At 35.0% G+C, this 13,881-nt stretch overlaps 1 protein-coding gene across 2 annotated transcripts in view; it reads left to right on the top strand.

Moving 5' to 3' along the window:
- The first annotated feature begins 12,672 nt into the window (after positions 1–12,672).
- LOC148629721 (peroxisomal acyl-coenzyme A oxidase 1-like) overlaps positions 12,673–13,881 on the top strand; it is a 35,984-nt gene continuing 34,775 nt past the window's right edge. For both annotated transcript variants that reach the window (XR_015917234.1, XM_088556143.1), the window contains exon 1: positions 12,673–12,847. Coding sequence is in view for 1 of the 2 variants with exons in the window: in XM_088556143.1 (XP_088412269.1) it covers positions 12,700–12,847 (148 nt within the window). In the remaining variant the exon portion in view is untranslated. The remainder of the gene's footprint in view (positions 12,848–13,881) is intronic.

The raw sequence follows: 13,881 nt of genomic DNA, 5'->3' as shown, positions 1-13,881 counted from the left end.
GTATCCATCTCTTATCAGTAACTCCTTCTTCATTAATGAACGGAATTGAATGAAATCTTAATTACATATTCCAATAATGCATACTGTTGTTGTATATTATATTTTGATTCAGATCATTAAAGAAATCAAAAGGTGCATATTATGGAATGGAATGGGATATCAATGTAATCAGTATCGCCAAGTTTTAATGCCTTATTTTTCTTGTTTTGAGCAAAGGTTTCATGAAGTATAGAAAACTTAGTGGGTAACCTGACCAACTAATCTTATGTAAAAAATAGTTAAGGCCGTATTTCACTCATGTTTTTCAATTACAATTTCAAAATTATGCCTTCTATTATAACATAAATACATTTTTATGTCCTTCATCAGCTATTATGAAACTGTATTCTTTTCGCTAAATTCTTTAGATTTGAACTCATTTAAGATATATGTCTTACTTCGCTATAAAGCGAACATTGTTATGAGAAAGAAAATGTGAACTATTGAGGCAAAACAATGTAGATCACGCGATCCGAGGTTTGCTTTTAAGTCATTGCTTTCTTATCTTTACATAAACTATGTCGTTCTGCATTTTATCTCTTTTCGTCTTTGAACGTGGACCTCTCAGTGTGGGCAGTATCAGATATGAATATGGGGGTGATATGTTTGGTTAAACAAATTGGTCAAGGTAGAAATAATGTCCTTTCAGAACTGTCTTTGTTTTACTTATGCTCCTAGGTGACATTCCATTTCATATTATATTTCATGGTTTTATCATTGTGTTTGAGCAAATACCATTTGAATCTATTTTAATGTGAAACTCGATAATTATCAGTCAAATGGGGATTGTTTTATGAAATAATGGACAACAATAGTGATGTACTCGTTTAGATAAATACCTAGTATCGTTCAGTATTCCAACTTCGTATAACAATTATTTAAACAATAAGCGTTTTTAGTTTTTGGCAGAGATTCCTCATACTGTGTAAGAAATAATTCCAAATCATCTTCCATATATACAGAGGAAGATGTTTACAAAATGCTGGAATTTTTAATCCACAACATATCTGTCCAGTGTGGTGGACGCGTTTTTCAACAAGCGGTCGGTATTCCAATGGGAACAAATTGTGCTCCTCCACTTGCTGACCGTTTCCTTCACGCTTATGAGGATGACTTTATAGCTGATCTGATCCGAAGGAATGAACATCGTTTAGCTAGATCTTTTAATCTCAGTTTCCGCTATATAGAAGACGTATTATCTTTATTAAACAATCCTAATTTATGATTTGATACATCGCATCTACCCCAAATAACTTGACATGAAGGATACTACAGACACAGCGAAGTCAGCTTCATATCTTGACCTACACTTAAAAATCGATGGTAAAGGTAAACTATTGACCAAACTTTACGAAAAACGGTGATGACTTTTCATTCAAAATTGTCAACTTTCCTTTCATCTGTGGCAACATCCCTTCAGCACCTGCGTATGGAGTGTTCAAACCACAACTCATACGTTATGCCAGAGCTTGCCGAGACTATACAGACTTTTTGTATCGCGCTAGAATTCTAAAAAATAGGCTTCTTGAGCAGGTTATGTTACTACAAGATTGAAGTCATCACTACAAATGTTTTATGGTCGTTATCATTAACTCGTGGATTGTTATGGTGTATCCATCTGCACCATGAAAACTGATTTGTTTAACGTCTCATAGTTTTCCTTTCCTCTTTCGTCTATCTCAGACTTGACTTTTTATGAGCAACTCGGCGGGTGTTTCTAAAATAGCAGATGACGCGTACCCTACCAGTGCACCTGGTTCATGCTCCCAGTTTTTAGAGCAGTCCGAGTTGCTCATTTGCTTTTGTTACTTTGTATGTATGATTTTAGTAACTTTATGTTTTTTGTTGTGTATGTCTGTTTTACCATGTCGGGTCTTTGTCCCTGGATTACATTCCTTTGATTACCGCTATAACCCTTGCTTCCCTTGATTACTCTTGAATAAAAGTACTCAATTAAACAGGAAATGATAAATATATTGTGAGCTCATACAGTTATGGTACAAATAAAATTATACCACGCATAATATTGTAATTTTCGGTATACTATACATCTAAAATGTTTTTGTTGGATAGTCAAATAAATAAATTGTTTTTGTTCTAATTGTATTCTACGAACGACGTCGTTAAAGAGGTGAACAACCTGTAGTAGTTCTTTTGAGATTTGTATATCTATGGTTACGTGGGCGAAAATATTTCAGCGAAATTTCACTTAATCTTTGCCTGAATTATGCAAATAAATCACTTGAAATTTATGTAATTCGAGTCTACATGTAGTGAACATTTGAAGTAAAATCACAAGAAGTGTTTTGTTTGAATTCCGCGTCACATCAAATTTACGTGAACAATGTTTTCTTACACAACAAAGAAAAAGATGTCACAGTTTTTGTTACTTAATACAAGATCTTAGGCTGAGGAAATAATACTAAAAGTTCTGATGAATAAAAAACAATTCAGACGTAGATTTGACAAGATGACAATTTTTTTTCAAATTGCCTAATCACAAATGGCATGTTCAATGTTCCACTTGTAACATCGGAGAAAACGTTCGTGTGCGTAAAATCAAAAGCGCAAAAAGTAAGACCCACATCTTTGCTAGACCACTTTCTTCACATATCAAATTACACAATTTTAGCCCAATTGATAGTTAAGGCAATTAAGACAAAACTGCTACCAGGAATGAATTGATCGCTTCGGTTTAAAGAGCGAACTGCACCTTTTAAAATACCTCACCGTCCCGAGGTACGACAGGTCGACATCTATAAATTAAAATAGCGTGCATCTCTTTTTATATATTTTTCATTTAAATCGACTCACATGTTGAAGTACATTTTGGTAAAACAGTCCAAACAATCAATATACATGTAATGTAATTTACAGAATAAACACTATCAAAACGCAGATTTATAGTACAGGACAATGAAAAAAATGCTAACATGCAAGAAAAAAATTAGTTACATGCAAGGGAAAAAATAGTAACATGCTCGGGGAAAATACTAATATGCAAGGAAAAACGTACAGCGATTTGTTGTGGAAGAGTAATCAAGGGAACCAAGGTTATAGCGGTAATCAAAAGAATGTAATCCAGGGACAAAGACCCGACATGGAAAACAGACATACACAACAAAGAACATAAAGTAACTAAAATCATACATACAAAGTAACAAAAGCAAATGAGCAACTTGGACGCCACTAAAAACTGGGAGCATTGACCAGGTGCACCAGTAGGGTAAGCATCCTCTGCTTTTGTAGAAACACCCGCCGAGTTGCTCATTAAAAGTCAAGTCCGGGGTAGACAAAAGAGGAAAGGAAAACTATGACCCATTGAATAAATTAGTTTTCATGGTGCAGATGGATACACCATAACGATCCACGAGTTCATGATGACGATCAAAAAACTTCTGTAGTGATGACTTCAATCTTGTAGCAAGATAACCCTGTTCCAGAAGCCTATTTGTTAGAGTTCTAGTGCGATACAAAAAGTCTGCGTAGTTTTGGCAAGCTCTGGCATAACGTATTAGTTGTGATATGAACACTCCATACGCAGGTGCTGAAGGGATGTTGCCACAGATGAAAGAGAAGTTGACAATTCTGAATGAAAAGTCGTCACGTTTGTCGTAAAGTTTAGTCAATAGTTTTCCTTTACCGTCGATTTCAAAGTTTAGGTCAAGATATGAGGCTGACTTCACAGTGGTTGTAGTATCCTTTATGGGAATGACAAAAGATGTTTTGTTTATTTTACACTGAACTAACTCATGAAGTGGATTTTAGCAATCTAAAGGTTAAAATAAGAAAAAAAGGTACCACTAAACCTTGTTAATCAGAACAGATCATAATTGTACTTGTCAAACTTAAACATTCTTATCTTCACACACGTTTGTCGTCCGGTATACACTTTATTAGATATAAATATGTGGTTGCAGTCCGGAAAATGATTAGCGAGATAATAAACAAAATTGTTTTGTAGGTTTTGGAGTTGAATCTAGAAACAGCTATTCGGCGTGATCGCATGTTATTACAATAAGGTTATAATTTCTATAATTTCTAATTTCTGTGGACAAAATGTTTTTGTTAGATAGTCAAATAAATGAATTGTTTTTGTTCTAATTGTATTCTACGAACGACGTCGTTAAAGAAGTGAACAACCTGTAGTAGTTCTTTTGAGATTTGTATACCTATGGTTACGTGGGCGAAAATATTTCAGCGGAATTTCACTTAATCTTTGCCTGAATTATGCAAATAAGTCACTTGAAATTTATGTAATTCGAGTCTACATGTAGTGAACATTTGAAGTAAAATCACAAGAAGTGTTTTGTTTGAATTCCGCGTCAAGCTAGATTCACATCAAATTAGCAAGAACAACGTTTTCTTACACAACAAAGAAAAAGATGTCACAGTTTCTGTTACTTAATACAAGATCTTAGGCTGAGGAAATAATACTAAAAGTTCTGATGAATAAAAAACAATTCAGACGTAGATTTGACAAGATGACAATTTTTTTTCAAATTGCCTAATCACAAATGGCATGTTCAATGTTCCACTTGTAACATCGGAGAAAACGTTCGTGTGCGTAAAATCAAAAGCGCAAAAAGTAAGACCCACATCTTTGCTAGACCACTTTCTTCACATATCAAATTACACAATTTTAGCCCAATTGATAGTTAAGGCAATTAAGACAAAACTGCTACCAGGAATGAATTGATCGCTTCGGTTTAAAGAGCGAACCGCACCTTTAAAAATACCTCACCGTCCCGGGGTACCACAGGAGGCAATAAATATGGTCAAGCGCAGAAATATAGGATCTTATCCGCCGGTTTTTTATCTTTCCAGATCCTGCCAAATGGGTAGTTCTATAACTATTAAAGGCCAAACGTCTAAAATTAAAACTGTATAAATCTTTACTGCAAGAGCAAGACTGTAAGAGTAATCAAGGGAACCAAGATTCTAGAGGAAATTTAAAAAAAAGATAATCCAGGGACAAAGATCAAACATGGAAAACGAACAAACCCGATAAAGAACATATAATAACCAAAATAATTCATACAAAGTAAGAAAAGCAAATGAGCAAGTCGGGCTAAAAACTGGGAGCATGAACAAGGTGTATCAGTAGGGTAAGCATCCTCTGCTTTTCTAGAAACACCCGCCGAGTTGCTCATAAAAAGTCAGGTACGGGCTAAACGAGAGAGGAAATGAAACTATGATACGTTGAATAAATCAGTTTTCATGGTGCAGATGGATACACCATAACGATCCACGAGTTTATGATGATGACCATGAAACTTCTGTAGTGATGACTTCAATCTTGTAGCAACATAACCCTGCTCCAGAAGCCTAATTGTAAGAAATCTAGCGCGAAACAAATAGTCTGCATTGTTACGGCAAGCTCTAGCATTACGTATGGAAACTCCATACGCAGGTACTGAAGGGATGTTGCCCCCAGATGAAAAGAAATTTGACAATGCGGAATGAAAAGTCATCGCGTTTGGCGTATAGTTTGATAAATAGTTTTTCTTTACCAATGATTTCTAAGTGTAGGTCAAGATATGAGGCTGACTTCACTGTGTCTGCAGTATCCTTTACCTCAAGTTCTTTGGGGTAGATGCTATGTATCAAATCCCCGAAACTAGGATTGTTTAAAGATAACACGTCATCTTTATAGCGGAAACTGAGATTATATGATCTAGCTAAACGATGTTTCTTCTTTCGGATCAGATGAGCTAGAAAGTCATCCTCATAAGAGTGAAAGAAACGGTCAGCAAGTAGAGGAGCACAATATGTTTTCATTGCAATACCAACCGTTTGTTGGAAAACGTGTCCACCACACTGGACACATATGTTGTAAATAGAAATTCCAGCATTTTTAAAACATCTGAATATTTGGAAGATGATCTGGATTATTTTTTTTACAAAAAGTATCAGGAATCTCTACCAAGAACTACATATTTGTATCTAGGTGGACCGTTTTTTTTTTAGTAACAACGATGTTTAATCGGGATTTTTACTGTGTATAGCTAATAGAAGTATTATGAGTTGAAAAATCATAGGTCTTAAAACTGTTGTATTCCGATAATAATCTTGAATATAGGGTTTCCAGAAGATCTTTCGATTTTTTCAAGATCCATATTGAATTAATACCACCACGGTAGTAACAAGTGTCGTGGTAGGCCAAGACACCCTCTTTGACAGCCGTGAGTATAGAAGTCAGAAGTTTTGAAAGAGGTTTGGTGGTACATTTTGCAGATCCAGTTATGTATCGTTGTTTGTATGGATCTTGGGAAGTTTAGGAATGCAGTACATAGACGGAAGATCACAACTATCGTCTTTGGCAGAGAGACAAAAAGAGGAGAACCCCGATATATGGCTTTCCATTATCTCTTCTTTTGAGAGTGTAGTGGCAGTATAGGTCTTTTTTCTGCTATTATTTTGTGTGTCTACCTCTGATAATAAACATTGGGTGTAATACGTTTTGCAGACAAAAACAATATTGCTTTGTCTTTGTGTTCTGATACGATAACATATTTGTCATTTATAGTACGACCTTACAGAGAGATTCATTTTCGATGATGTTGAAATCTCTCGTAATGATGTGACCTAAAGAACCATATCTGAATGGAGATTTTCCGCAAGAACAGTCATGTTATTTAGCCTTGAAGTCCTCAATCTCGAATTTCTGTAATAACTTTTAAAATTGAAGTTTTTTATGGAAAAGGTGAAGTATAGGAATATGAAATAATCGGTATTGATTTATCGTAGATTCAGAAACAGGAGTGTCGAGACTGGTTTTGTAAAGAGAGTGTAATAGAGTGAGAGGTATAGAATCATATAGAATACCATCTATCGAGTAATAATGCACCTTAGGTGATGTATAGAAGCGATGGCCATGACTCCTTATCCGTCTTAAATTTTTGTCAAATAAATTCATCACATTTGTTATTGTTATATTGGCTTGAAAGGTTTCCTTTACTTTTGATGTTGTCATTGCACCCGTAAGGTATTTCAGTACCTAGTCCAGTATCCAGTACTACTCTAATTACTCTCTTCCCCTACGATAGCTTTTACTTAGGACCGCACTATTCGTTGGATAGTAATTCTTTTTCAAGAATACGAACTGTCATAGAGAGGATATAATGATCCTTTTGATTAAAATGTTGGTAAATTATCCGGAATTTGGTGGTATTAATTCCCGAACGATGATTACACAATCGTTTGTTTAATCGTTCTTGTGTTTCACCGACATATACTAGACAGCATAAGTTGCATTTTAATGCGTATATTATGTTCGTCGATTTGAAACTTAAGTCATCATGACTTCTTGTGTGAAAGGTTTTGTTTGTAAGGGTACTAGTAAAGAAATATTCGGTTATTGAAAATTTGCAATTTTTAATTTCACATTTTGATATAGTACAACCAATGTGGTTTGTCATCGTTGTAGTCAAGTGTAGCATTCAAAGTGATAGAACATGGCTTGATTACTTAATAGTCATAACTTTTGTACTGGAATACATGGTCAGCAGACTGAACGCGCGATTGGGTACACTTTGTTGGAATTATCGGGCGCTATCCATACCAGATGTGAGCATGCTAGGATTTCCACCAGTCTTACAACAGTCGTACAATACAACAGTGTGTGCAATCTGTTGTCAGGTTCGGACCTTTGTAGACTGGGCTACGTCCGAACCAGTTTTTCGTTCATTCCTTTTATTAAAACCATTAATTATATTACTTGGCTGATGATACCAGCAGAGGTATCGACCCAGATCCTTCTAAACACTTTTCTGCTGTCAGAATTTTGCTAAACCTAACGGTTTTTGAGATATATAGGAAAAACTTCTGTGTGACCCGTATGTTCAATTTTTAGTAACAACGGTCGTGTTTTTCGACAGATCAAAAATACCCTATGTCGTTTCTATACAGAATACCCTAACATTCATACCAAATTTGCTTCCAATCGGTCAAGTAGTTTCAGAGAAGAACTTAAAGAAAATAACGACGACGACGGACCGCCAAGTGATGTCATTAGCTCATGTGGACTTCAGCCAGGTGAGCTAAAAAATGAAATAATCCATTGTCATCGAAAAAATTAGCAAAGCCGTGATTATAGGCCATTACTGTATATAAATCGCTGTTGTAGGAGGACACATCACTACTGTTCCATCAATTGTGTCATACGGATGTTGAACAACTCGGACCACAGACAAGTATACAAGGACCTGGGACATCATTAAAATTATCGATAAGGCCTATTTATCTTATAACTCCGTCTTCTTACAGTTCCTACAATTACTTTACCCAATTTTGTAATGAAATTGCGCGATTATTATAACTATTATTTAAGACAGTAAGCGTTTTCTATACTTAAAATGTTAAAAAAAAAGAATCGATATTTCCTTATCTAACGGGATTCTAAAGTAAGTATGATATGCATCAAGAATAATTCTTTTTTACAGTTAGTTTTGCTTATATACATATTTTTATATAACACAAGAATTTTACAGTTCTTGTGTACTACTCTCTTAAAAGACTAAATAAAATAAATCATAGATCAAGTTCACAATATTGGTGCTTACGTTACTTGATATGATTCAAACCATTTATTTGCTACGCATTATGGTGGTATATCGTATCAAAGATGTTTTGCAAATCTAGCATGATCTTTTCAGTAAAAGTTTCTTTAGTTTTTGATAGGATCTATCAGATGAATCAGACATGTAATTGTTGAATGAGATGCTTAGTAATCTGAAACTAAAGTCTAAATTACAGTTTACGTAAAAAGTAAATTATTTTCCACCAGGTATTTCTTATTTCATATTTCAGAACCTATCGGTGATTTGGCTTCCTTTTTTGACAGCTTTAGTTTTGAGTAGTTCTTTGATAGACTTAATTTAGGATTTAGATATTCCTACAAACGTATTTGATTCTAATGCTGCGGAAGAGAGTTTCTCCTCGAAACCCGTGCACAGCATCGACATTTGCAATATATTCTATTTGTCTTTTTTGTATATTCACCAAAGTCAGTAACAACTACTTAATTGACAACTGAATGATGATTTCAAACATCAACCCTCTTATTTTTTTCCTCATAATTAGGACACACTTTAGCTGTCTTGGGGTAAACGAAATTAGATTTGTTAAAATATAACGAGAGTAGTATCACGTGTACCGAGCGTTTACATTGAAACATAATGTTTCTTATTTCTATATTTCTCAATGGGTTCTTTCAGGGGCCTTCATTCACTCTTAAGTTGATCTGCCATAGACGTCAGAACAGTAAAACTTATTTGTATTAAACACAATGATACATCTATTATATGAATTCTAAAGTAATTTAAATCAAAATCCCCTCAATAGGTTTTATCTCAACCCTTAATAGAAACTTCTCATTGAGTATGCTCAGTGAGTTACTCAATAGAGCATTTATTGCAACAAAATGAACAAAATATTATATTTATTTTTTCTCTAATCCTTATAAAACACAGTAAACTGAATGGTATCCAGACGATGTTTATCGCTTAGCGCCTGACTCTCGCCGAAAGATTATTAAATACTAAATACTACTTATCATAAGAAGTATCACCTAATATAACACTTTATTTTGCAATTTAGACGATCGATCGTTATGCGAGACTTTCGCCTAAGCCCTGTGATCAATAGATCAAGAGAAGAACGAATAATGATGATGATTGGGGGTTTAAACGACCTTGAATACCAATGTAGGCCTCTCGCGGTCGCTGCTGTTTACGCTCCATCCCTACGTAGGTCCGAGAGCGTTTCCCTGTTCTATTTGGGAGTACGTCAATTACGACGATTGGTGGTTTTTACGGTCTTGACTATCCTTACCGATATCTTGCACGACCGCCCCATACAGAGGTTGTGTTAGTAGATGTCTGTTGGTAGTTGGAGGTAGCGGAGCCCAGCCTTCGGGATACCTGACCTAGTATGTCCTACTAGCGGCTGAGTTGCTCTGTTGACGCTCTAGCCTACTCCCAGACCCCACGTGGGTCCGAGAGCGTTTCCCCACTCTAACTTTTTGGGAGTACGTCAACGAGTAGAATGTACGTCAATTACTGATTGCACCGGCTTGTATATGCCCAGGTCACATGAATTAACCATATGACTGGATCAGTTAATTAACACCAAAGGGGTGTTTACAAATTATGTACCATACCAATGTATTGAAAATGATGGGTTTATTCCCCTGTCAAATAAAGTAGTCCAAATTACCGTTCGCAAATATCCAGATAACTACTAATTGATTTAGCCAAATACAAATGTACATACTTCAACAATGACATCGAATCAACCATGTACATCATAATGTATCAGTGGACTTGACGACCTAAAACCGTACAATATCCTTTTCAGTGACTGTATATATACAGAATAAACTATATTTAAATCTCTCGCCGGCGTAGTTGTTTACTTGACAGTTTAAAAAGATTCAGCTGATGTATTTTTTGTGATAGTAGCCGTCATATAATTTGTCTAAATTAACAACACAATTAACAACAATGTAATTGACAGCTGATCATTAATCAATTTCAATAGGTACATATAAAGTGAATATGTCACAGAGACAACAACCCCACCGAAGCCTCCCAATGGTAGTCAATGAACGATGAGGAAACCTTTACACCACAAGGCAGGCTGTAGCTGGCCTCAAACATTATTACACACAGTACAGCGAAAGAGTTGCTAACGTAGGGTACCCAATGTTGGCCAATGTTGTAAGTGCAAAGAGAGCCAACGTTAGGCCAACGTAGAACCTTTGTATAGTATGAAAGTATTTAAAATTTCAAAATGTCGTGTTTAACCGTTTGGTTGTCAAGTAGAAACCATTTTGGTAAAAATAAATCAAGAAGAAAACTTTCCATAACTACCGACTACTTTATTAGGCCAACGTTGCATGGCCAACGTCGTCTTGCCAACGCCAACTAAAAGCCAAGTCAACGTTGGCCCAACGGAGGCATGTTGTCTGGGAACTGGCAACCAGAAATCGGATCTATATTTTTTCAAGATGGGTTAGGTTTTTGAACAGCAAGTGGAACAAAAGGAGAAATATGCAACTCTTTCCGAAATTTTAATTGTGCCCCTTCTTTGATTTCTCTTTACTTGCTTTCTTATACTCCTGTTTGATATCTGAATATTGTGACTTAACAAGGTGGAAGTTTTTTTTTTAACCCAGGTGAATGTCCTGCCGGCAGTCTTCGGCAGTAATGGCGAAAAATAATTAGGTTAGAGCTATCGATCTTCTTTGAATGAAAAAAAAAACGTCGTTTCCACAATATTGTGTAGGTATTATTGACATTTATTGCTTCAATTGCATTACTACAAACTTATTTGATTAAATCAGCAAAATTTAGTAGGATCAAAACTGAGCAAATTTGGCGGCTAAAGCAGCTTTAATTTTTGTCATGTACACCTTTAGTATTTCCTTATAGATTTGAGGTACCCCTTTTTATTTGTTTACCAAATTTATATGATAAGTCTATTAGACAATTTATGGTGAACTATAAAGAATAATATTTATGTGTCAGTAAATGGTGTAGATCAGGATTCTTACGACACGACCACATTTTGTTTGATCCAGCATGACAGTATAAAAGATCTAGAGCTTTATTTTGATACCATTTTATGATACTATATACATTGGAATGCATATGCCTCATGCACATTGCACCAAGTCAGAAAATAGCTTGCTAGGCAACCTCTATCATTGCTGGAGTATCACTGATTTAATTATAACATTCCAGTTGAATTTGAGAAAGTAAGCCTTTAATCAGAGTTTGAATTTCTCATGTTTTATACGTATACACTCCCTGATTTGTGGGAGGAGTTAATGATGTATATATTTAGCGCAAGTCCTGTATGTTTAGATATGCTCCGCTCTTGTAACGTATATATTTATTGTATCATCATACAATCAAATAAAGTTATATTACATTATTTATTCAAAACAATGGATACACAAACTGTATAATAATGAAAATAGCGTATTACCTGGCTCCTGTAAATAATTATTTGGTTGACATTTTCCCCCAGATTAAGGGGGGTAGACCTAGGGTAAGGGACACAACTCTTACAAAGGAACGTTGGAACGTTTGTATTCAGCATTTGACATCAATCTTATGTAATTATCAAAGTAACCTGGATTGATTTCATTCTGTTTCAAACGAAAGCTTGATAGGCTTCGGTGAAAATGAATATGATACAAACATATCACTGATTTCAAGAGTTATGTCTCTTACCCTAGGTTTACCTCCTTAGTTATGTCCACAAAGGAACGTTGGAACGTTTGTATTCAGCATTTGACATTAATCTTATGTAATTATCAAAGTAACCGGGATTGATTTCATTCTGTTTCAAATGAAAGCTTGATAGGCTTTGGTGAAAATGAATATGATAAAAACATATCACTGATTTCAAGAGTTATGTCTCTTACCCTAGGTTTACCTCCTTAGTTATGTCTCCATAAATTTACATTAGGCTATAAAGCATATAAGTTATAGGAATAATAAAAGTGAAAATATTTTCACGCATATCTTGACTAATGTTTATCGCATGGACTTGGAAATTTACGACACTATTCAATAAAAGTGATATGTGGTATTCGGTCGCTCTTGAAAACCTTAATCATGTGATCTGTGTTTACTTGATTGTAAGAAAATGGCGACTGCTTCAGACAGTGAAAAGCAGCACAGGCGTATAAACAAAGATTTGTTACGTGAGAGAAGTTGTGCATCGTTTGATCCAAAAGAAGTTACTAATTTATTGGATGGTGGACCTGAAAGTACAAAGTTTAGGAAAGAAACGGGTAAAAATCTTCCTTAATGCTTCGCAGTAATTTAGAAATAAAGTTACATGTACATATTACGACCTTAAGGCCACAGGCGCTTGTTTCTGTTTATGTGGGGGGAATACTATCAAACAGGGGTCGACTATCAATACTTTGGCATTGATAGTCGACCCCTGTTTGATAGTATTTCCCCCACATAGACAGAGACAAGCGCATGTGCTTAAGGCTTTTACTTTCAACACTTCGACGTGTTACCGTAATAATTGATCTAACTTGATATCACCAGCTATTTAAATGTATCCTTTTGTATCATGATAAGATTTTAGCTAAATATATATTACCAGTGTGTTGTTAATGATTTTAAAAACTGCCTGACCAGAGGTCAGGTAAGGTGGTTGTATGGTTTTTGACCACATAACAACATTTTATCGTATTATTTTATAGTTTTGTTAATAATTTTTGTTTGGTTTTGGGCTTATTGATTAAAGTAAAGAATAATCCATGTAAAATGGAAATTACCATGGTTACAGTCCTTGAACTGATCCGCGCAATGATTTGACGGATCGATGACCGGATACTGATCTGATTACAGTTTTGTTATGTAAAATGATGTAAAATGTGTTTGAAATAAAAAAAAAAAAGTAAAATACAAGTATAAATTAATGTTTAAATCTATTACATTATGTAAATATGTGTAAAATTGACAAAGAAAACAATAAAAACTGTCAAATACAGTGACTGCTCTGTGGTCACGTGATGTGATCACTGGTTTAATGGATCGGTTTGACAGATCAATGACTGACTGGAAACTGATTGGTGATTGAAGACCGATGACCAATTTTTGTTGCACGGATCGGTTTAGGTACTGTACCATTCTATGCACATACATGTACCATGTACAAAATGTATCACTGGAGTACAAAATGTGGATAAACCTACTTGGGTGATTGCAATACATGTATACAAGTATTGTCAACAATACATGTACACAATTTTTGTACATGCATTGAATTTTTTGTATAAAAATTATATATTATAAGTCTGTGAAATAT

The sequence above is a fragment of the Perna viridis genome, chromosome 1 (genome assembly GCF_037379345.1).
Source record: "Perna viridis isolate PV_CMFRI_1.1 ecotype Kerala chromosome 1, ASM3737934v1, whole genome shotgun sequence".
In the NCBI taxonomy this organism is placed as follows: domain Eukaryota; kingdom Metazoa; phylum Mollusca; class Bivalvia; order Mytilida; family Mytilidae; genus Perna; species Perna viridis.
Note: the sequence above shows the minus strand (reverse complement) of the source record. Positions and strands in the feature narration are given on the sequence as shown.